Source organism: Aptenodytes patagonicus, chromosome 2 (assembly GCF_965638725.1).
Source record: "Aptenodytes patagonicus chromosome 2, bAptPat1.pri.cur, whole genome shotgun sequence".
Taxonomy (NCBI): Eukaryota; Metazoa; Chordata; class Aves; order Sphenisciformes; family Spheniscidae; genus Aptenodytes; species Aptenodytes patagonicus.
The window spans coordinates 100,140,492-100,164,552 of record NC_134950.1 but is presented as its reverse complement, the minus strand read 5'-3'; the positions used below and the strand labels follow the sequence as shown (position 1 = coordinate 100,164,552).

General features: G+C 43.9%; 1 protein-coding gene across 8 annotated transcripts in view; it reads right to left on the bottom strand.

Moving 5' to 3' along the window:
• Window positions 1–24,061, bottom strand: part of PHACTR1 (phosphatase and actin regulator 1) — a 362,855-nt gene that overhangs the window by 17,155 nt on the left and 321,639 nt on the right. For all 8 annotated transcript variants that reach the window (XM_076330546.1, XM_076330544.1, XM_076330547.1 and 5 more), the window contains 2 exons: window positions 7,424–7,479; window positions 2,227–2,288 (listed from right to left, as the gene is read on the bottom strand). In XM_076330546.1, the coding sequence (XP_076186661.1) occupies window positions 2,227–2,288; window positions 7,424–7,479 (118 nt within the window). The remainder of the gene's footprint in view (window positions 1–2,226; window positions 2,289–7,423; window positions 7,480–24,061) is intronic.

Here is a 24,061-nt window from a genome sequence, read left to right as displayed (position 1 = left end):
ACCCCCTTCCCTTCTTATTACCAACTACACATGTTTATAAGGAGGCAACGTGGCATACTTTCCTTATGTTGAATTCACCCTGTAGGCATGTGTGTGCATTAAACCTCAGTGCAAACAGAAAGGTCTGCTGGGCAAAACAATTGCCGTGCTCAATTAAACTTCTGCTTGATCTGAGGTTTAAAATCCTTTGGTAGTAAGTCTTCAGTACAAATCGACAGAAGGAGCCTGCCACTCTGCTGTAGACATGATGACACATCTGGGACATGCTCATGAAAGACAGGGCTGGGGAATAACAACAATTTTTGCAAGATTCACTAGGTGGTTGGCATTTCTAGTTGCTATCTATCCACTTGCACACTTTATTCACTTCTTTCCCCTAGTGATTTCTGAGCCTTTATAACAGTATGTTTGGTAGGTGAGAACAAACTTTGTTGTTAGACCAGGCCTGTGGTTCTTTCATTAAAATTACAGTGTCACTAGAACAATTTACAACAGTTTAAAAAGATTATCAAAATCAAACAATGCTAAATCATGTTGCTACCCACCTCACAAATGTGAGAAAAATCTTTACTAGGGAAGAAGCCAAAAAAGGCTAAAAGGAATGTGACCAGGAACAGGGCTATGAACATTAAAGAGCTGACTGCCAGGGGCTCGGACTGACGCTGCTCTTGCCGTTGCTCCTACTTAAAAGTGCAACCAAGGCAAAGAAAGAAATCTCATAGAAGACTGCTGAGGTTTCAGGGAGCAGACACTGCTGCGATGCTATAGCAGCCTGGGCGTTTTAGTTTAGCAAGTAGCTGTGGCCTCTGCCTGCTAGAAAGACAATTCATGTGCTTTGTACCTTTCCTACAAAATAGTGGAGGATGGGAGCCGCACGGTGATAATGCTGGCTGGGTTAGCAAGCCTCCATTTCTTAGGCGGCAGACTGGGTATGGGTAGCTTTGCTTTTTATCTATTGCAGCTGTTCATCAAATGGCATCAAGCTTTGGATTGGATTCCTGTACGTGTTTACCCTTCAATGTACAGGGAAATCGAAAGCCTGGTAAAATGGTATTTCTAGCCTTTGCGCAGAGCTTAAGTCCCATGAAACATCTGCAATGCAGTTAGGATCTTTTCCTTCAGGCAGTGCTACGAGGGGATGCGAGACCATCCCTGGCATTGTTGTCAGGAATTTAAGTGTTTAAAAAAGTAATATCATAGCTCTCTGGGCCGTATTCTTAGCTCCTGCAGACAACAGCAGTATCCCCCCATTGGTGACGGAGAACTCTGCTGATTTACATGAGCTGAGAACAAGGCGTGAGATTTTTAACCATAAAATAAAACAAACCAGCTCTCCGAATGTAACCTTTGCATGAATATTTAGGGCCCTTTCCTTGTCATTATTTATATGATGAAAGCTTGTGATCACATAGGTCAAAAAGACTAAGCCACCTAAAAATGTACGGGAAGAGGTTGGTGCTGCTTTGCAAGCATGTGAGTTTTTGGGGGGCTTTCTCCACCTCTGGAGATAGGAAATATGTCAGTGGTGAAATAAAGTTTCAATAACAGGATGGATTGTTGGCTATGTATATCGGGGGATCTGTAGACATTTACACCAGCTGCGAAATGGAATGTGTGTATCTGAAATGACTGTTCTTCAGCTTTAAGGGTAAATGACTTTCAAATGGGAGGAAACCCAAAACCAAACTATGCTGTTTTGTTCGTCCTTCCCTGCCAATACAAGATTGTTTTTTGCACTATACACCATTTTGCGAGTGCTTGTCTCTATTTAGTTTAAATGCCTCAAGTGACAATCTCCTTTTCCAGAAAAAGTTTATTTCCCAATTTAATGCTTTTTTAGGTGGAATCTTCAAATGCAATCAGCATTGTTTTAACTTTGCTCTCTCCTTGTAATGGCTGCAGAAGCCATTACATTTACAGGGAGCAGGGTTAGACCAATGCTAGGCTCTGTATCCTTCACTGTGCAAAGCTCCTTCTGTTATAAAGAGTAGATCTTCTTTTGTCCAGTTTCAAAATGTTACCAGCAATAGCCCACAGAGCGGTTCCCTTCACTGTCTGTGGACTTAACACCCTGTAACATCGGTGATTTCTTTTAAAGATTTCTTTTAAGACTTGTTTCACACTCTACTTTTGAAAATGGTGCTGAGGAAAAGGAAAAAGGCAAACAACTGTGCAGTAGGGAGAAAGTTACAGTAGTGCCATAATAGGATCAAAGTTGCTTCTCACCTTACGTGTTAATCTTCTCTTTATCTCTCGTTTTTCCTCCTGCTCCTCTTGCTCATTCCGGGCTGTAAAAGATTTACAAGGATCTTAGGCTGTGGACTCATCAGGCATGCACAGTATGCAACAAAATAAGCCTCTCCATCAGCATATTAATGTTTCAGGACCTCTCTGATGCACAGCATGTGCCTCTGGGGCTGGTGAACTTCCTCGATCTGTAGCTACTGCACTTCTTCACACACTTCATAAAACATCTACAGCTTCCTTCCTTTCCCTGTGTTGGCACCTCTTCATGTGTGTCACTTTCTAGAAGGGCCAGGCAGCAGTTCAGAAACTGTTATCTCCCTGTCCACAGGCCTGGTGGCCTCAGGGGGTTCAGCTACGACACGGTCGGATTCTGCGAGGCTGCAAGGTCAATGGTTGGAAAAGAAACACATGCATTTTTTTTTTCCCATCTACAGAATAATTTCTCTGCAGATACTCTTTGGAGAGAATGGAAAAAAAAATCAGAATGGGGTGCCAGGCAAAATCTGCAACTTCCCATGACCTGAGCAGAGTAAGGAGAGAGCGTCCTTCCAACATGAGCCTTCACAGCATCACACTGGAGCGTAAAAGCACATTCTAGGGCAACCCACTTTCAACATTAAGCCAAAAGATGACGTTACAAGTACTTACCAGGGCAAGCCTCAACCATTATCCCTCAAGAGGACAATAACATTTGAGTATACTAACTCTTCTTCAACTTAGGAGCAGGCTGTCATGCATGTCTTTCCACTGAACTGAAAGTCACTAAAAGCCCAGGTTTCTAGGTACTCAGCTCCTCAATCAGTTAGGATCCGTTTCCACTGCTTCGTTGATGGCTGAATTGCTCCATACTCCAATCACGCCCGCACATAACAGATGAGAGCAAACACAACTCATCAGCTTCTCCAACAAGTACCCTGTGCCCCTGGTGTGATCCGGTTTTTACTCTGATAGGACTAGCTCAGGAGGAATAACTCTGCAGGAGAGATTATGGACCTCAAAGGCCAGTTTGGGATAGGTGGCTTGATTTAAATTATCGAACTTTGGACTGAATTAAACCCAACGGGGAATCCCATGTTCCTCTCCGCTGATCCTGCAGGAGAAACAGGCACCCCTGGCAGAGTGGCAGTAACAAACAGCCAGCTGTAACTTCTTCAGCCAAGAGAGCACAGGTCAGCACTCCCACTAACCAACTGGGACAAGCCAAAAATAATATAAGGAGGTCCTAACCCAATGGAAGTCCGCCGACAGTGGAGGAGATGCAACGTTTCAGACCAACGCATTCAAAATTGGCGCCTTCCCTACCCAGAAATAAGACCTAAGGTTCAGAGACCACAGAAGTCTCTGAGCAGGTGAAGAGGGCTAGGCTGGAAGCCAGGTTTCTTGCTGCTCAGGACAGTAGAGCTGACAGGTAAACAAAGTCCCTCTCTGGTTTCAGAGGAGAATGTATTCCTAATTCCCAGCTTTTACCTGACTGAGCTCTTCAGCCTGCCTGGCAGGACTGGGAAATCTCCACCAAAGTGGACACAGAACCAGTCAATGTTATGATGTTTTACAATACGCTTATGATCTTCAAATGCCATTTTACCAAAAATACTGCTTACATTTTCAGGAGGAAGGAAACTGATACTGGAGTAAAAAGAACGGAAGAGAGCAGGGAGTCACAAATGGCTTTTTAAGTGATAACTGGAATACCTACACTGATAAATATATTTTTCCTCTTTCAGTGGTTCCTGTTCCTATGGGGCTGGATTCTCTTCTAGCAATTGCTCCTCTAGCAATTTTGTTCTTCCCTTTGTGTCTCAAATTTGTAGGAGCTGGTCCTGCAAATGCCTACCCTCAGAAGCAGAGCCACTAATAAATCCTTGTAAGATTAAGCCAGAGAGACACAGCGCTAAACAGAGCGCACACAGAGTCAGGGTAGAACTGCAAGCAGCTGAAGAGTTATGTATAAAACTTAGTTATGCTCATTCATTTTTGTACTTGGCGTACGATGTCTTTCTTTTCTCCTCACTTCTCAGCCCAGCCACCCACCTTCAGAGACAGCCAGGCAGGCTGAAGACCTTGGTCAGATAAAAGCTGGGAATTAGGAATATGTTCTCCTCTGAAACCAGAAGGTGACTTTGTTTTAGCTATTTCTTTGAAGTTAATTAAGTCATGCCAATCTTGTGAAGCTACAAAACTGTTGCTTTAGTCTATCTTATGTGTTCAGGAGATGCTTTGTTTCTCTAGACCTGTGTGTGTGAGGTTGGGTGGCTGTGGGTGTGATTTTCAGGCTCGATTTCTGTGCCAGTGTGAAACGTCCCCCAGTACGTCTGAGACCCTCAGAGCCTACTTAACCATCATTTTTGTGAGGAATTTATGCAACCCTGAATATGCCAGGCTGACAACTGAAGTACTTGTATCCATCTGAGGAGTGGCACGGGGGTGGTGTGTGAGGGGGATTCAGGCATCCTTCCTCATAAACTTGGCCAGCAAGCACTGACTACAAAAAGTGTTCTTTAGTCTTCACACTAACCCTGCAGATCTGGACCCCTCTCACTACATGCCTTTGACTTAAATAAAAGTCAGTGAATTGGGTATACTTCAGTGAAGGGCCCTTCAAGCACCCGTGTCCCCGTTCTCGATTTCTTTGCTGTGACTGCTGTAATCTGACTGTTGCTACCAGCAAGTAGTGGAACTTGTGCAATGGATGCTTTGCCCTTGCAATTCAAAAAAGCTGACCATCTCATAATTATTGCAGTAGCACAGAGCTACGAAGTGGTCACTTCATCTATAACGACTGGATGTCCAACCGCATTTTGCCTCATTTCTTCCCATCAGAATGGGCAATAATGTGGTTACACATGTAACAGGAACATCATGGTACCAGACATGACATTTGCATCAAAGAGATTTCAGCTCTAACTGCAGAGCAAATCTTATTTACTCTACTTGGGAGCTTGCTGGGTTTTCTTTTTTTCCTATGTGTGTGCGCTATGAACTGGGCTTTTGCAAATAGCTTGACCTGCTTATGCAGACAATTTACACTGTTTTCATTATTGCTTCCTATGTCTCTCTTTCTCTAGGCTCCATTGTATTTGTTATAATTCTTTTTCTCAGAAGCCTAGGGAAAGGACACGAAGTGATGCTGTAAAAACCAGGCACTTTTTATATTTACTTGCTTAAGGGTGAAGCATTTTTATGCTTTCTTTTTTTTAATGATGTAACTATTTTAATTGCTTGTTCCTTTCCCGCTGTGCTTCACCAAAAGTTGAGATGCCTTGGAAATACTACATTACTTTTTCCTGTAATTATGAAGTTGTTTGCCTACCGAGACACATGTTTTGGGGCAGATTTGTGCTTAGGAACCAAGCTACAAAAATTCCATTTAGGAAATACAATATAGTCCTGGGTTCAGGGTAGTATTTTCAAACACATCCATGTCATTTAAGAGCCTTTATTCAATTCAAAAAGAAACCAGTGTGACTCAGGGGATAACTCCTCTGAAATGTAAGACACCTTCAGGTTGCTATGTGACTGCTGCGCTTGGCAACATGACCTTTAGGAATCTCTGCAAGGCACCCTGCATTGGAGATGCTGCCTCTCTGCTGATGCCGGTTCAAACGCTGCTGCCAAAGCAGCTGCCCGAGACCCCCCACCTCCCCCCAGCCACCCTCACCAGTGCCAGGGCGGTGTTTACTGGTTACGCACCAGTGCCAGGTGGTGCATGACACATGTTGGGTCATGCTGGTGGCAAGTCCCGGGATGACAACATGAGCTGCCCAGAGAATTGGCCTCTGTCCCTCCTTGCCTGAGCCTGGCATCAGTCACGTCGCAGGTTCCCCCTCCTCCAGCTGTTCTGCTACCCCCTCCTGAGACAATCGCATCTGGATGTGCCACCTGTTTCCCCAGTTTTTGCCCCTGACTTTCTCCAGCCGCCAGGCACGGGAGTTAGGAGTTAGACGGTAGGAGCACAGCCATCAAAAAGGGGCTGGCCCCAAACAAATGGCTTTCCTGGCGGCCCCGGGCTCGCCCACGCCGCTCTGCTGTCTGGTCTTTTCTCCTCTTTGCGTTGACAGTGGTGTCTCTCTCTTTCTCTTTGTCTGCCACGCGTAATAACATGAACAGATGAAAAAACCCTGCTGAGCGTTAACACTATCATTAACTTGCTAGGAATTTGATTTTGAAGTATTTAATCAATCAATTCTGCTAATTTTCAGAGAATTAATCTTCTGCTACCACATTTTTATGATTCTGTACGATGCAGTTATTTGAACAACAAGAGAAGGTAAATTATGGACCTACCTAAGGAGACTTACGGTATTTTAAGGTACCATTTAGGAATACTTTTTTGTGTAGTAATTTTTTAAAATTTCCCTGGAATGATGGATTTACTAACTTGGAAAGGGAAGAACTTGTTTCTTTTGTTTTCTGTTTCCAAAGTAACAAGAATTAGATAAACAGATTTTTTAATTTTTATTTTCAAACCACTTCAATGTGAGTAAAGAAACTGTGATTTTTTTTTTCCCCTATTCATTCATGAGATTATGAGATTTGAGCTAGACTCAGTCCTGCTTCCCTTGAAGCTGGTGGCAACATATCTGCTAATTTAACTCAGACCAGGCTCTCTAAATGCTATGTTGTCCCTTTAAAACATCATTTAATGTTTGAGGATCTACCAGCAAGTTTTTGGCTGATTTAAAGGAAGAATCTCAGGGGAACATTTCAGGGAAATAATCCTGAGTCACATTGGTTTCTTTTTTTAATTGAATAAAGGCTCCACCTAGTCTAGATTGCTGTGAAGATTTTTAGGAAAACTAACCAAGCCATTCCTTAACATCTTTACTAACTTATAACGGGATGCTCATCTGTGTAAGAGCCACATAAAGGCTTTTCAGAATGACCGACCCTCTGTTTGGAACAGGACTTGCAAAAGAGATTCAACGTCTGGTTTTTTTCCCCCCCATAGATTGTTCCTTCTTGTGAATTTACTGACTCTGACTCTAAAGAACTGTTTCTGCAGCTCTAGATGTTGCTACAGACTTGTATGCTTATTTGCATTTATGATGCACTTTATCATTATTATTAATGATGCACGTACAGAATAGTTGATGTTTTATAAAAAACACCCAATGTACATTGAAACTAACCCAAACTAGCTGGCTTCAGGTTAAATGTCAGCAGTATCAGGACTTACGTTTCAGTATGTTCCTCTGCTCCAATTCTTCAGCAGTTGGCCTCTGGCTCAGTCGTCTGCGAAAAAAGTCCAAGATCAGTTTTTGGACCATATCACATTCTCCTCAGTTCTCTGTCTTGAAGAGTTATTTTGGGGTGTGAAAGGCAGAGCAGAAAGCAGTGACACTGCTCCATTATGTACTTGGTACGCCCGGACCATGCGTGATACAGACCATGCTTCGCTTTCGCAGTTTCCTCTGTTTTCAACTCATGAAAGACAAAATACGTTATGTCATCTTAGGCATGACTCTCCCACCCCTACCCCAGGCAGAGCTGCTGAAAGCTAAGCTACACAAATGTCTCCACTTAATTTCCTTCCTCCCATGCCTGCTTCCTGACTTGTGCAAGAATTTCTAGCTAAGACCCAGCTAACCCTCTCGCTGCCCTCTCGTCAGCCTCCTGACTGCGCCCCGTTTGTTCAAACAGCTTTTGAACACACAGACAGCCCACAGAAAAAACAAGGGATGGTTTGGCAGCGCCGAAAGCAGAACAATAGCAGCCCTCCTCCTCCTCCGCACCCTCACTTCCCTCCTCTTCCTCTTGTGGCTTTTATTAAATCTTATATAGAAGGATCAATATAGTGATCCTTCAATATAGTGATAGGCGACTTGCTAGTCAACCTGTACGTAATAGGGTCACAACAAATGCAAACTAATTACAAATGGGGACCCTGAGCACAGAAATGGTCTGACTATTCACAATACAAAGCAAGGGAGAGAAGTACAAAGGGGTCTTTGGAAAATAAAGTAAACCAGGGAGATGACATCAGAAGTCAACACTGTTGGGCCTCCTCATACTCTCTTCCGAGTCAATGGGAGTTTTGTCAATGATGCCAGTGACAGGACAGAGCCTCCTCTTCCTTCAGACGTGGTCATTCAGAGACGTTCCCAACTTGGGGGCCCCAGTCTCTGCCAGTTGGCTCATCAGTTCCCCTGTGAGGTACCGGGTACTGATAGGAAGTGTGATATGAACGCCGGCTGCATGGCTTCATCTTCTGTGATGAATGCTTCCCTCGCCCGGGGCACAGAAGCTCACTGAAACGGGGCTGTCTCTGCAAGGCTGGATGAGGGATGTCTGACAACGGCTCCTCAAAACACAGGGACTGAGCCACTGCCCAGAGATGCACACATATTCCCAGTCTTCTCCAATGCCAGGAGCTCACCTGTGCGCCAGTTCAATACCCCTGCCCCTCACATCGTGCATGGTGCACGGGGCTGAAGCGCATGGGGTGGGTAGGAGCCCACTCCCTACACTAGCTGTATGACGGCAGAAGCACTACAGGCATCTGATTTCATACAGCCTGAAGATTTCCCCCAGCAGAGGTGATACCAGCCATACGTCCTCTGGGGCCACTTTACACCACGAAAACAAAACAGCAGAACATGGCCCTATTCCAGTGGAGAATTTGGAGTCATTAGCTTTGTCTGTTTCCCATGGCAGATCGAACATTTATCTCATTGGAAAAAGACAGAAACTCATCCTTAATCCAGAAGTAAAGAATGTCTGCAAAGTACTTTGAAGACAAAAAGTGCTATTCAAGTGCTTGCTATTACCATCTTTAAGATACAGTGGCTGTTGCTAATGGGAGACTTCACCTTAGGACTATGAGGCAATTAAAACTACTTCTAGCAGCGCATGAGAATCAAAGAGAAAAAGTTGCCACTCTTAGCTCCACCATGTGTGTCTGCAGGAGTTGAGTTATACAATGTTTTTAATCCACTGCACCGTGATGCTTTTCAAAAGGATGCATCAGAGAGATGTTAAGGACTGACTCCAGCCATCCAGTGTGCAGCTGCTTCTATAGAAACAAACATCACACAACAAGTAAAAGGAGAAATTAGTCTGAAGAGAATGGTCCCGAAAAGGTCCTCCCCATTCTGAGAAAACAGGGATTGAAGGACTCAGCTAACAGTTCTGTCAAGAACAGTTCACACTGGAGCATTTCTAACAAAAGGCAGAAGTTTTATCTATCTACATAGGTAATTTACAAAAAGGACCAAGTCTTCCATGTGTTTACTGGGGTACCTGCCATGAAGTAGATGCATTTAAACAAAGCTTTCACTTCACTGCGTCATTGCTTCCACACAAGAGGGCAGAGATTTCCTCCAAGTATGCCCTTAGTATTATATACACCCTCTACTTCTGTGCTGCTCAGAGACCTATAGACTGTGGGATTCTTTCCCACGCTGCCTGGTAGGGCCCCTAGTGAAAGCCAGCCAAGAATACCTGTGTTCCCCATTGAGAGTCAAATTATTTTATAGATCCCATTATCCACCCTTTTCAGACTGCAGAGTGCTCCTGTCTAAATGATGACCGCCATTTTCAAGTGTTTCAGAAAAAGCCATGACACTTTTGATAGAGTCAGTCTGGAGATCTGAAGCTATCTGCATTCACGGGTTGTCGATTGCTTCTGGACCCTTACAAACCCAAGAATTTTTAACAGCAAGACTTAGGCAGTAGGAAAAGGTAAGGTACCCTTGTAGTGGAACAAAATCATGACTAGTCCTTACAGTGCAAGCACAGCTGGAGGATGAAGAAGGTAACGAATAGAAGCTGTGGAGGTTCCTGGCCTCCAGTACCAGTGTCTGCTTTCATCTCCACGGACTGCTGTTACATCCCCATTTCCATCATCCTTTTGGACTGACTGAGCCTGCTCCTGCTCCCTCATTGTGAGTCCCTCTTTGATGAGCTCCTCAGACAAACCCAGCCCCTTCCCCAGCCCTTCCCTTCCAAGCTCTCACAATTATCTCTTTTCTTGGTCTCTTGCTCTTTTCATTTCATTTCTTCTCTTGCTGCTACAGTGACTTCTGCCCCCAAACTATCTTTGGGCTTTACAAACAATTCCACCAGCTCCTCAGAACAGCTTCATTTTAGTTCTTTTTTCTTGCCTCGTAACTTCTAGGTTTGTCAGATGTTGAGCCAGATGTTAATGTCACCATTTTTAAAAATCTTGATACTGTTACTGATCCTGTAAATCAAGAAACGTAAGCAGCTATTGCTTTGTTACCATGGCTGCAAAGATACAGGTTTTTTCACACCAAATTTCAGCATACCATCTCCAGTGCGCCACTCTGATCTTGGCAAACACCAGGCGTGATACCGCCCCTCTTCTACCTTCCCTCCTGTGCTGCCCAGAATGAAAAAATATTAATGAAGCCCACCTAGATTGCAGAGATTGATTTCAGTGGTTTGATTGCTGGATTGCTGCTGTGCCTTATTTCATTTAACATCACAGGGGCTGCAAGAGGCTGGCAAGAGGCCAGAGGTCAGGAAACAAGTGTCTCATTAGCAGCACAATCAGAATAAACAGGAGAAAACGGAGGTGAGGAAGGAGCCTGGTGCAACAGTAAAGAACAGATCTGCTTGTAAAAACTGTAAGAATCGAGTGGGATGTGCGGTGCCGCTGTTGTTCAGAAAGGTAACTCTGGCTGTTTCATGGAGCTGTACAAGCATAGGTGTCTAACCAAGGAAAAGGCAAGACAGGCCTTAAAAAGGAACAACCTTTAACAGCACTTTCTGTATCTAAAATCTCTTGTGTGAACATGTTTGACCTTCACTGTGCCATCCATGCAGTTTTGCAATAAGCTTCAGGCGTTCAAGGGGATAGGAAAGTTTGTTTTTTTTGTAATTTGTGCTTTGCAACGTGTTGCCTGTTTTATACTTCATATGTTTTTGCAATACTGTTAATAGCTGTTGTGCAAATACACTGACAAAGGTTTTACTACAAAGAAAACCTTCCCAAGATTTATGGTGACATAAAGAAAGCTATGCTACGATTTCACTGAAAAAATAATATCCAAATGAGATTGTCAGTGAAAAATAAAAGTTTGTTCAGATTTACAAAGATAAACTTGACAGCAAACCAATTTTCTGAATTAATTCCTTGCATGATCAAAATGCACCATAGTCCTTATGCTAGAACTATATAACAAGAGCTGAGCAGCTCTTCGTAAGGACATTGTGTGGTAGGGGTTTTTTTGTTTGGTTTTTTGTTTTCTTGAATTTGCTCTGGGCTGGGCTGGGCACAACATGCTGGATGAGTAGGAGTTTTGGGGCAGGAGGGACAATTGTGCAAAATCAATTGCTGTAGACTCAAAAAGTGTTTGCTGGTGGGGGTGTAATCTCTCCAGGGAGCCAGAGGAAAGAAAGGCAGCATTTTCACTGACGGACGCTACTGTTTGGAGCCTGCCCAGCAAATTGAGAACTCAGAATGGGAAGTTTCTGCTCAATGTGGCAGTGTCCTGCAGGAGCAATAAAAGGAAAAATTGGCTGTACATCTCCCCAAGCAATACAAAACACTTAAATTAAGAGCCCACGCAGTGATGCTTACCCTGCTCTGCAGTGTGGCCATACCCAGAGGGCTCTCGGGACAGCAGCCAACTAGTTGTATGGCTGAGGGTCAGATTCTTGCAGCCCTTGTGTCTGGTAGCTCTGAAGCAAGGCGCTCCTGGCTGCCTTGGCTGTCCCCTACTAGGAGTCATGGGTTTTCTCTCCTTAGTCTCTTTGTTTTGTTGTGGATGAGCTGCGAGAAAGAGCTGGTTCATGCCATCCAGCTTCTTGTTGTGTGAACAGGACAGTGCTGGATGTGTGTTTTCTGGGTATCAGGAATTCATCTTTGCCTCTGCCTAGAGGGCAAGAAAATCTAAGAGCTTAGTATTGGGTCATCTGTAAGTATAATGGCTGGATATAGTACAGGGCTTGCTGGAAAATGATGCCTCATATACTTGTCAGGCTTGTTAATACTGAGCATTCGCAGATACAAGAGGCAGAACCCAGCAGCTCTCCAGTGCTTGAATGGCGACGTCTGGTGTGTGTGACCCAGGAGCAGGACTGATTGGCAAACAGGTCACGGGTGGTCACAACAGGGCACGCAGCAGTATGGTAAGGCATCCAGAACATCACCAAAACATCTCGAAGCCCAGCCATGCTCATACAGCTCTTCTGATGATGTAGGTCACCCTGATGTAAAATAACTTCTGAGCCCAGTGGGGCATAACCTCTGGAGCAACTCCTGAATTTATTCTGTAGATGCAAATCTTTTTACTCAGTTGCGACTGGGTTCATACCACCCTAGAGATTGCTCTAAGAGAGGAGTAAATCTGAGCTGGGCACGTGAGAAGCCAGCTGCTACAAAGAACTACTTGTCACACTGCTCTTCAGTTGGCATAAATGAGCACGACTGAAGCCAGTAGAACTGCACTGATTTACATCAGCTATATAATTCGACACGAGGAAAATTCAATGGGAATAAAGAATCTTACTGTTGCTTAATTTAGCTTGCATTTCCCAATAATAATGCTGATAGCAAAGCAATATTGATGAAGTATAGGCTAGCAGGGGCTCTTTACACTCCCATGCCATGTACAGAAATTTGGAAGAGAAAAATGGAGGAGAAGAAAATCTTACATTTGCTTCTGCCAGTTAACTGTTAGCAGAGGGCAGGAATGAACTACGTCCTTCCCTTACGTCGCCGCAGAATGAGCAAAAAATATTTGTAAGCCTGGAGGTTCACTTTCTCTGAAGTATCAGCCCAAGTATTGCCAGCCAGACTTTAGAGTCTACAGAGAACTATCTTTCTTCTAACAGGATTTATAAAATGAGATTAAATACAGTTTTATCAATGAGTGAATAAACTGAAGGCATATTAAATAGAAAATCCCTACCCAAAGAAGCAAATGTAAGAGTTTTACACCATTAAAATTCCTGTACTAGACTCCATTAAGGTGTTGGCTAATTTGTAGGATACATTATCTCTTCCTTTAAGCTCTCTTTCCTGTGTGACAAGTCTCCTGGTATCAGTCATGATAATATGCCTTACAACTCCTTTTCCTGAGAAATTAAGGCAATAAAACCATAAGGAGTGTTTGCCATGATTCAGTTACCATGTAATGACTGCTCTCCACTTCCCTGTTGGTTTTAAACATTCAGCCCCTGGGAGATGGTGGTGCTTCTGCAGCTATAAAGAAGCCTGTGGCAATGACTAGAACAGACCAAAGCGGGCAGCCCTGTTCATCCCTGGGAAAATGGGTGAAGCACCACTGAGACAGAGTTTAGATGAGAACTAGTTAGACAATTTTGGTAGGAAGTGCTTGCTTTTGGTGAAAATGTAAAAACTGATACGTATCAGTTGAAGATCTAAGTACTTTCTGATGGTGCCTTACTGGCAAGGTACTTCTGCTACCTCAGCATCCCAGTTTGTTCCCTGGACTGGACTGCCTGGTCCAGGATAGCTGCAACAGTCCCATGTCCTGGAGGAGAGAGGCAATGCTTTTGCTCAGCAGTTCTTCCTAGTGCACCGCAAGAAATACAGAGCAGTCTGGCACGTGAACCAGCCAAATAACAGTTCCCGTAACACATCTGCAGTCACATATCCAGCTGGGCTCTGCAGGAAAATCAGATTTTCAACTAAAATTATTCAGATTTTAATTTAGGCTCTAAGCAGTCTTTTATTACCCCCCAAAATTATGCTTATCCCAGACTTGGTTTTGTGTTGAGAAACAGCTTCAATTTAAATTTTAAAGCTCTGCCTAGTCTAGATTGTGGTGAGGACTTTTAGGAAAACTAATCAGCAAATTTTCTGCTTGCTCAAGCATCTGTGGATAGTGAAAAATATAACCAAGCTGGCCCTCTGTTTAAAACTCTAAACCTAACGAATTTGTTTTCTCATTCTTTAGCCCATGTGAATCCATTTTTGACTCATAGCTCAAATAATGCAGTCTTTTCTGTTTCAGCTGACTGAGGGACTGATTTACTCTTGGGAGAGTTACAAGCTCCCCAAGAAAGAAGAGGCTGCCCAGATTAGGTCTCCTGGGGAAAGAGAATCTTATTAAAAATGTAGATTTTGACAATTCACTACATCTGCATAAAGTTAAAATCTTGCCTATCAAATACAGAACATATTTCTTTAAAATACCCAAATAAAGCAGAATCATCTTGGGCCATGAACTCTCTATTTTGTTAAAACAAATAAAGGAATGACTAGATAGTCCTATGACTCTGAGTAGAAACAGTGTGAATAATGACATACCCAAGTCATCAATCTTTCATTAGACCACAGTATCACAATGCAGGCACCTGCATTTTCCCAAGGAATTACCTACTTTCTTATTCTTTTCTAAAGATAAAGCCAAGTAGTGCTAGACACACAAATTCAGATTTCGGCCCCCTTTTCAATAATACTAACTGCAAAATGCCTACTGATATGTGGAACATTGCAAGATCATGCAAGCTCATGTCTCACACCTCAAGCTCGAAAATGGAGCCTCCTCTGTTTCATTACTGTACTGTTTCATTAACATCAAACCTTTTAGCCAAATGCTGTCTGTTCACATAAAATACGATCGTGCAAGTTTAAATGATTTAAAAAAAAGCGCATGCCAGAATTAAGATAGTTACACCACATGAGCTTGGCAGCATTAATTCTCAAATCTCTTATCCCTAATCCCAAGAACAAAATATCCAACAACTGCAGTAGGAAACAAAGAACGATGTTTTTTAGAGGAAGGAATTTACTATGTGTCTAATTCAAGAATGTATTTTCGGAACAATAAAAATGGGATATTTTTGTGTACTAGAAATCTAGAGGGAAAAAAGTACTAAATGCTGGTTGAAAACCTAAGGATGCCAGAAAAAACAGACGGATGTTAGGACCCATTGTAATAAAGAAAAAAATGTTCTAAAATGTTAGTGATTGTCCTTCTGTTGTCTGTACAGCATTGTGAGAAGACAGTTGCTTCTCCAGAGGTAATAATATTGAACCAAAAGCTGATTTTACAAAGCTAAAGAATCATAATTCACAGTTCAAGGTCAATCCATGAATGACTTGAATAAAACGGCACCACAAAAATCAATCTGAGCTGCACAGATATGCTTGCTATCTATAGGCATTATTGTGTCTCCTTTGTTTTAAAATCTCTTCTCTCTATAGTAATGTGGTTTTGTATCTGTGAACAAACATACTTACAGCAATGAGTCTTTAAAGATGCATTTTTGAAGGAAAGATCTAGATGCTAAACCTTAGAAATATTATTTGCCTTACTCCTCATAGTAAGTTACTTTTTCCTGGTTAAATACAATATTGCTTTCCTCCAAACACTAGTCTTTGGAGGCTTCTCCTGCCACCTTCTGCACTTACTCAGTTTTGAGGTGTAACCTTGTATTTGGAAGATCTGCAGGAGACCAGATCACCATTAATATATTTGCAAAGGTGTCCCCAATCTTCTGCTGCTGAAGGGCTTCCTGGACTATCCTACGGACTGTTCTGCCAAACAACAGACCTGAGGCAGGGGCCCAGACGCCTTCAGCTCTCTGTCACCCAACCAAGCCAGTTGTGACTGGAGATGTGACACCACCCCATGGTGTTTTTAGCAACTTGGATTAAACAAATTTTGGGCATCCCTCTAGTCTCCAGCACATGGCTGCTTCTTACCATAAAAGTTACACTCTTAAAAGCAGAGCCATCTCCAAGCAAGAGCCAGAATAGTGGAGCCCCCTTCCCTCTTGGCATGTCCCCCCGCCCCGGGTCCTGGTGCTCAGGGAAGCTCGCATGGTTGAGCATGGTTTGATAGAGGAATAAAGCAGTTATTCCTGTGCATGTGTGGTGGCCTCGGGATGGAGAGAGGAGGTGAGAAGAAGGTCTGTGGGGCCAGGGAAGAAACCATGGAGGGAGGCTGAGAGATGACAATGGGAGCACAGCCCCACTCCCCAAACCTCCTACAACCCTCTAAAACCTCACTGATCCTTCCCAGCACCCCTCTCCTCTAAGGATCCTCTTCTGAGAAATCTGCTGCCACAAACTTTAAATTTTGCCTATGCTGAGAAGCAGCTGCTGGCTCCAAGGCAGGGTTAAGGGTTAAGCACATAATGGAGGAACCATCTTCCCTATATTTAGCTAGCCTGAAGATCAGACCTCCTGATGGGCCTCTGTGGACCACAGTGACTACATCGTGATTATATATGGACCACAGTGACTGTATGTACATAGCCTGTGCATTAGCAGGTATCTTACACTTCTAGCACTGTCAGTATGCAATTTGTCTAATTAAAAAGGCAACAGAACCCTGTCATCTTATTCACATATGCACTAACACAACTGTAATCCTAAAATATCAAGCCAGGGACATTTAAAACACATAAACAAAGAAACTAATTTTGGTTGGCAGTCCAAATAATCTGTGACCATCGTGGCAAATCTCAATCGAAAATGCAAAAAGCTGTTGGTTTTAACGAAGGAAACTTAGGTGGGGAGCTTCACCAGCTTGCTGATGGCAAGCCCAACACTTATACGTCCAACTTGAAAAAGTCTCCTCTGTTACTGCAGCAGCTACAGACCACTCAAAGAATGGAGAGAGAGGAATTATGTATATCCCCTGAGCGTGTTAGTTTGTTATAGACCATTTTACCAGTGCCAGCATGAAGAAAGGCAAACGAACAATACTGCAGAAATCAAATTAATGTCAGCGCAACTTATCCACTTTCTGAGAAATGAATCAAAAGCTAAAATACCTAGTGACTTGGAACAGCCACAATACAGGAATTCCAAATAAATGCTTTTATAACAGAAGTTGGCAGTGTTAGCAATTCAAAACCACGATAATTCAGTTTCTAGGAGAAAAGATGCATAGGAAATAGCATGGTGCCCACACTTGGTCTTGTTACTGAAGTGGAAAATTCCTGGAAGTGAACAAATTTGAGAGCTTTAAGAGCAATTAACTATTTTGTGCCAGAGGGACTTCAGACCCCCTGATTGCATGAAAGGCAGGTGATAAATAGGAGTGACTTACTGCAAAGGGCTGTGGCCTAAAATGTTCACTTGAAGATTAAGAATTAGGGCTGGGTGAAACGTTTGTGACAAACAGTAAAATTGCCGAAAAATTGAGTTCCAGCAGGTCAGAAACTATCTGCGAGGTGAGGTCAAACTTAGTGAGTAGTTTCAGCTGAGAAAACAATTCACTAGACATACTTTTCTTAAAAAAAAAAAAAATCTAAAAAAGCATTAAAAAATGTATTGGACAAAATATTTGACTCTGACCTGAAATGCTAGTTTTCAGTTTGTAATAAAAAATTAATGCCTCAATTTGCTATTTTTATTCAGTTTTCCCTACCCCACTTGTTAATTATTTTGTTCCATTTGAGTACCACATGCAAAAAATCCCTTATTCAGCCAAGTCCAGTAGACACAACTCTTCTTGCAGCAACTGCCACGGTAATTACAAGCACAAATCTATTGAAGCAGGTTACAAGGAGAACTCTCCCCAGTAGCTGCGTTGCCAGCTGCAGTGCAGATGTCTGGGTCATTCCTAGCCATTTAATGGTCACATCTGGATCTGTGATACCTGCTGATCAGACTGGGTCTTTGCATACGTTTTACAACGTTGATTCTTTTGTATCTGCATCACTGCGTGTGAATTCATTTCTTACCTTTCTAGAGAATTTCATGTTTCACCACCCTACCCAGAGATTTGCCCATTGTATAAATTTCCCACCCATTTAAGAACACAACCTGTCCCTTTCCAGCTGGTGTGTGTTTAACACCTTCACTGCCAGAGCCTACTTCTGCCTCTATGCCTTAGCAAAGTCCAGAAATATTTTTTTTCAAATCATAGCATCTCATGGAACATCAATGAAAACATGCTGCACCAGAGAGAGAAAATACCAAGAATGTCTAGTTTAAAAAAAAAGAAGAAATTATTCACCTGGTTAAAATTAAAAAACCCCACGCCTTCGGAAACTGCACAGTTGTTATCTTGACAAGATATTAGACATGATTTGCTCACAGTTATATCATCACCTTTAGGTTTAAACCTAGTGGCCTAAAAGCATGACAAGATAATTTTTTACTCAGGAGAATTCTTGTCCCATCTGCATTTTCTTCTCTTGAAGTTACTGAGATGCATATAATTACCCGGAGGCTAAATTTGGACCATAAAGTGATAATCTTTTTTTTTTGTTGTTGCTTTGTAAGTATTTCCACAGAAAAACAAATGGAATGTTACAAAGAGGCTTATTACATCAAATAAGGAATTAGCAGCAGGAATCAATAATCTCCAAAGTAACAAAGATCCTATTTCCAGGCAAATACTCTTAAGTTCAAAATAAACAAAAAAACCCCCATGAAACAAAACACTTCCAGAGGGACATTCAAACCCTATGTGCTACGCTGAACAGGCTGCAGTCTTTCTCTTCGTTTTCTGCATAGTGTGACATCAGCTTTTTACATTTTCTCCCCGAAGTTTCGAGGGCTCAGTTCAACCCCTACTGAAGTTTCTCCACTCTTAGTTTTCCGACTAAAAACAGGTGCCAGTACGCTTGCCTGCACATTCCCCAGCTCCCCCTGACACTTTATCAATGTAAAAACCTGCTTCATTACCACAATCTAGCTGCTGGGGGGAGACCAGTATTCTCTTCATTATTTTTTCCTTAATTAGAGCTGAGTTGAACTACGGAGGGGGAGGGAATGCCTAATGACATCTTCCATCTTCCTCACATAAAATGGGAGAGAAACCTGTTCCTGGCCCAGCTGACCTAAGAGTCATTTCTCCTTTACACTTCAGACACTTCACTTCTTAAACCCCATTGGGACAGTGTGGTAAATGTCTCCCCTGTGACATTTCAAATGAGGGTGCTATTAAAACCCATATTTTTGCAATTGTTTGTCCTCTAAAGAAAGATTGCCTTAAATTGGTGATTGTTTTTTGAGCTCCTTACTGGTCTGAATAGTTCATGTAGCTCGCATTCAGGCAGAGAGGCTGAAGAGAGTTAATATTTAAAACATTTCGTATGCAAGATGAGCAAAGTACGTTTGTTCATGGCTGCTGACATGCCATAGGAGAAGCCTGGATTTCCCTGCAGGGCACACTCAGATGCCGGCACTGAAATACCTCTGTCCTGGGCTTTCCGTGCCCTGGTTTTGCGGCATTCGCTTGTTTTCTGCATATCCAGCTGCAGTGAAGGCAAGGAGAGGGGCCTTGGAGAGAGGTAGCAAAGGGAATCAGCACAGTCACCCTGACAAAAATCCTTTCTGAACACGTATCGATGATGCACAAAGCGTTCGTAAAACTGGAAAATGCACCTACTGCTATGACAGGCTGCAGATTAGTACTAAAACATGCTGGCTAGGATGGCCTGGGCAAACAGATCCTGTGCCTGCTTCCCAGTTCTGCTGAACTTCATTATCAGTTTAAAACGTGCAATTTCTCATGTATCAGCATTAAGCTGAAGTAAAAGAATACAGTCTCTCAGACCCTCCTTCCAGCCCCCACTGGCCACAGCCATGTGGACTTGTGATTTGCTTTACAAGCATACTGAATTTACATCTGTACCTTATAGTTTATTGGGTGTTAAGCCCACTCTCATGACTGGAGATTATCTAGTGCTAACAACAACTCTGCTCCTGCTTGACAGCAGTGGTGCTCTGCTGAGCCCAGCTAATGAACACCAGCTGCTAAGGAAGAGGGGGAAAAAAATGTCTCACAACTACCACACTGTCAGCTTTTCAAACTCCGATGAGTAGTGTTTTTGGCAAAACGTGCATCAAATACATGCTTCCATCCTATTTTCTTACTACAGCCATTAGAACATTGCTGTACTCTGCACTACTGGAGATCATTGCCGTTGTACAGATACCAGATAGCACCATTGCAGGCTGTCTGGGATGTTTCTGAGAGGAGCAAGCTCCCAATTCCCCAAATTGAGAAAGAACAATAAGTTGCTGTTTGTTGTCTCTGGATCCACCCAGAGACAGAAAGTTTTGAAGGCAGATCTTAAGATTCTGCTTCGGATAGCTAGAAAAGAAGAAAAGAGCTATACAAGGGTGCAAGGAATTTGGAAAACTCTTGGAAGTGAAACTGGGACTCTGGGTTTTTTTTGCTATGGCAGAGGTGGACTGAGGTGATGGGGAGGTGCAGGGCTGAGAGAAATGCTTGTTGAGGGAAGTGGGCGTCTGGAGTTGATTTCCATGTGAATACAGCGTGCCTGTGAGGCGTTCTTGTTTAGAAACTGAGTCCTGGTAATTTTTTCCACAGAGTGGAGCACGAGGAGTTTGGTCTCAAGGGCTAACCCCATACTCTCTTGGAACTGAAGTGAGCTAGAGACTTTTATGGTCTACATGTCATAGACAGGCATTTGTTAGAGCTTGTGACCTGGCTAAATTGTCTGTGCCGGCACAGCCATTGTGCAATAAACCAAAGCAGGAGAAATTTGTCAAGCATTGCATCAGAATAGCTTGATGAGACACATTCACAGTAACCTTAGACTGGGGGGAGTGAAGGGAGTCAGGATTTGGGAAAGTCTGAGACAGAACTTGGCCACTTTGCAGTGCCAAAGGAACACAAAGAATCAGGCAACAACTTTGTGCACTTCAAAAGGCAAAGATGTTGCTCATACACAAAGACCTTATCAGCTCTTTTGATGCCTTGTGCTATCACAGAATGGTGGTGGTTGGCAGGGACCTCTGGAGGTCATCTGGTCCAACCCCCCTGCTCAAGCAGGGCCACCTACAGCCAGGACTGTGTCCAAATGGCTTTTGAGTATCTCCAGGGAGGGACACTCCACAACTTCCCTGGGCAACCCGTGCCAGTGCTTGGTCACCCTCACAGTGAAAAAAATGTTTCCTGATGTTCAGAGGGAACCCCCTGTGTTTCTGTTTGTGCCTGCTGCCTCTGGTCCTGTCACTGGGCACCACCGAGAAAAGCCTGGCTCCCTCCCCTTTGCACCCTCCGTTCGGGTATTTATACACATTGATAAGATCTTCCCTGAGCCTTCTCATCTCTAGGCCGAACAGCCCCAGCTCTCTCAGCCTTTCCTTATAGGAGAGATGCTCCAGTCCCTTAATCATCTTCGGGGCCCTTCATTGGACTCTCTCCCATATGCCCATACCTCTCTTGTACAGAGGAGCCCAGAACTGGACACAGCACTCCAGGTGTGGCCTCACCAGTGCTAAGCAGAGGGGAAGGATCTCCTCTCTTGACCTGCTGGCAATACTTTTTCTAATGCAGCCCAGGATATCATTAGCCCTTTTTTCCCTGCCAGGGCATGTTGCTGGCTCATGTCCAACTTGGTGTCCATCAGGACCCCCAGATCCTTTTCTGTCAAGCTGCTCTCCAGCTGATTGGCCCCCAGCCATGGGGTTGGTCCTCCCCAGGTACAGGACTTGGCACTTGCCCTTGTTGAACTTCATGAGATTCCTGTCAGCCCATTTCTCCAGCTTGTCAAGGTCCCTCTGGATGGCAGCATGACCCTCTGGTGCATCAGCCACTCCTCCCAGTTTTGGGTCATCAGCAAGTTTGCTGAGGGTACACTCTGCCCATCATCCAGATCATTAATGAATGATGTTAAAGAGGACTGGACCCAGTATTGACCCCCTGGGGTATACTGCTAATTACTGGCCTCCAACTAGACTTTGTGCCTCTGATCACCAGCCTCTGGGCCCGGCCATTCAGACAGTTTTCAATCCATCTGCCCATCCAGCCCATACTTCAACAACTTCACTGTGAGGATCTTATGGGAGACAATGTTGAAAGCTTTACTGAAGTCTACATAGACACTATCTACTGCTCCCCCCTTGTCTACCAGGCCAGTCATTTAATTGTAGAAGTTCATCATGTTGATCAAGCATGACTTCCCCTTGTGAATCCATGTTGACTACTCCTGATGACTTTCTTGTCCTTTATGTGCCTGGATATGGTTTCCAGGATTAGCTGCTCCATCACCTTCCCAGTGATCAAGGTGAGGCTGACCGGCCTATAATTCCCTGAGTCCTCCTTCTTGAATATAGGAGTGACATTTGCTTTCCTCCAGTCTTTAGGCACTTCTCCCAGTTGCCATGATCGATCAAAGAAACATTAAAGAAAATAAAGAGGGGACTAAATCTTTAGTACTGCTGGGTCAAATTAATCCTTTCAGATATACTTTTATGCTGAATAGTGAGGCAGCATTGTTCTCTCTTGAAGATTTTAACACGTGCCCTAATTGTTAAAACATGACATGCCTAGTGACAAGTGCACAGAACTGAGAGAAAGGCAAGGTACAGTGATGGGCAGGTGGGAGAATCAAATCTGAGGCAGTCAAGTGCGCAATGATCAGGGAGGATGCTGAGACAAGTGAGCTGTGATGCCTGGTATTCCCCCACTGATGCCCTGCATTTCCCTGTCACTGTCTTTATATCTGCTCCAAAATCCTTCAGACTGAGGCCAAGTGCTGTACAGTATCTTGAACTGAGGTGGGGTGGAGGGGGGCTACTAGCACTACTGAAATACAAGGAGAAACAAGACAGAATAAAGACTCTGAAGAGGACAAAGGGAAATAAAAGTACCTCCCAAAAATGTGTCACACGTGATGGGTTTTAGAGGCAAAAATCGTATCTTTTCACTGCTGCAAAGCCTTTTTTCACCTGTCATGTTACATTAGAAAACATGATGGAGCCCTTAACTTGCTGGAATTAAACAGTGCAGTGCAAAATGTTGGCAGCTCTTCTAACTGCAGTAAAGTATTAGATTTTCTCTGCTAGTCTGAGGGGGAAGATGAAATGGATGGTGGAGTATCACATAGCTCTATGATCCCTGCAATTGCCCAGGTCTCTCTATCTCAGCATATGTGTCTGCCCAAACAAGGGAAGGGTTAATGGTTCTGGCCCAACCCAAGGGTGAAGGACACCAGGCATTTACACTCAGTTGTTAACCAGGAAAAGGGAAGGAGTCTCTGGGGATCTTCTGGCCCTGGGACATCAGCCACTCCTTCTCCTGAAAGGAGCAAAGGGAGGTTTTGGGATCAGCTAGAGAACGCCCTGATGGGGAGATTCAAGAAGGCACTAAACTCCCATCAGGGAAGTTGCTCCCCACTTTGAGACTGATGTGCAGCTGCAGTGTGTCCGTAAACCTGACTCCACACAAACCGATTCCTGTCAGAGGGGCTGCCTGCCCTCTTTCTTTTACAGCTGAAACCTGGATATTGGGGAAGAGAAGCCCTTGCACTGGGGCAGAGAGTGCTCTAGGAAAGCCAGGGACCACAGTTCAGGTGCTCCAACTTCCCAGTGCAGCCAAACAGGCCAAAGGAGCTCATTCACGCTGCTCGCAGGCTTAGCTGGAGGTGGGCCAGCTGATGGGGCTGTGAAAAGACGTTCATGGCAGATGGCCAGGGACCTTTCCCTGTAGCTTCTGTGAGGGCCTCCTGAGGATAGCATTTACCTGCAGTTTACATCTCCCTGTGCACTCCCCCACAGGGCCTGGGTGCAATCGAGCTGCCATCTTCCACCGCACCAGGGGACTGAGGTCCCCCAAATGCTGCCATCCACCATCCCACCAGGTAACTGAGGTCCCTGTGCATGTGCAGGAGAAGGGGCCCTGGTCCTGGCAGCATTCCTGTTCCCCACTGAAGGAGCGGACTGGTGCCTTTGCAGCCCCCGCTGCTTGAGATCAGGGTCTCCTGCTTGCAAGGCTAGCTTTTAAATCAAAGCCAGTTGATTGCAGAGAGGCAGGAAGACCATTTTTGTCTTGATTACTGCAACAAAGGAAATTGTGAAGACTTTTCCAGCATGCTGAAAAACCCAGATGTTCTGCAGGATAAATAGTCCAGCCTGATGTTATAGATGTTTGCTCATTTAGTA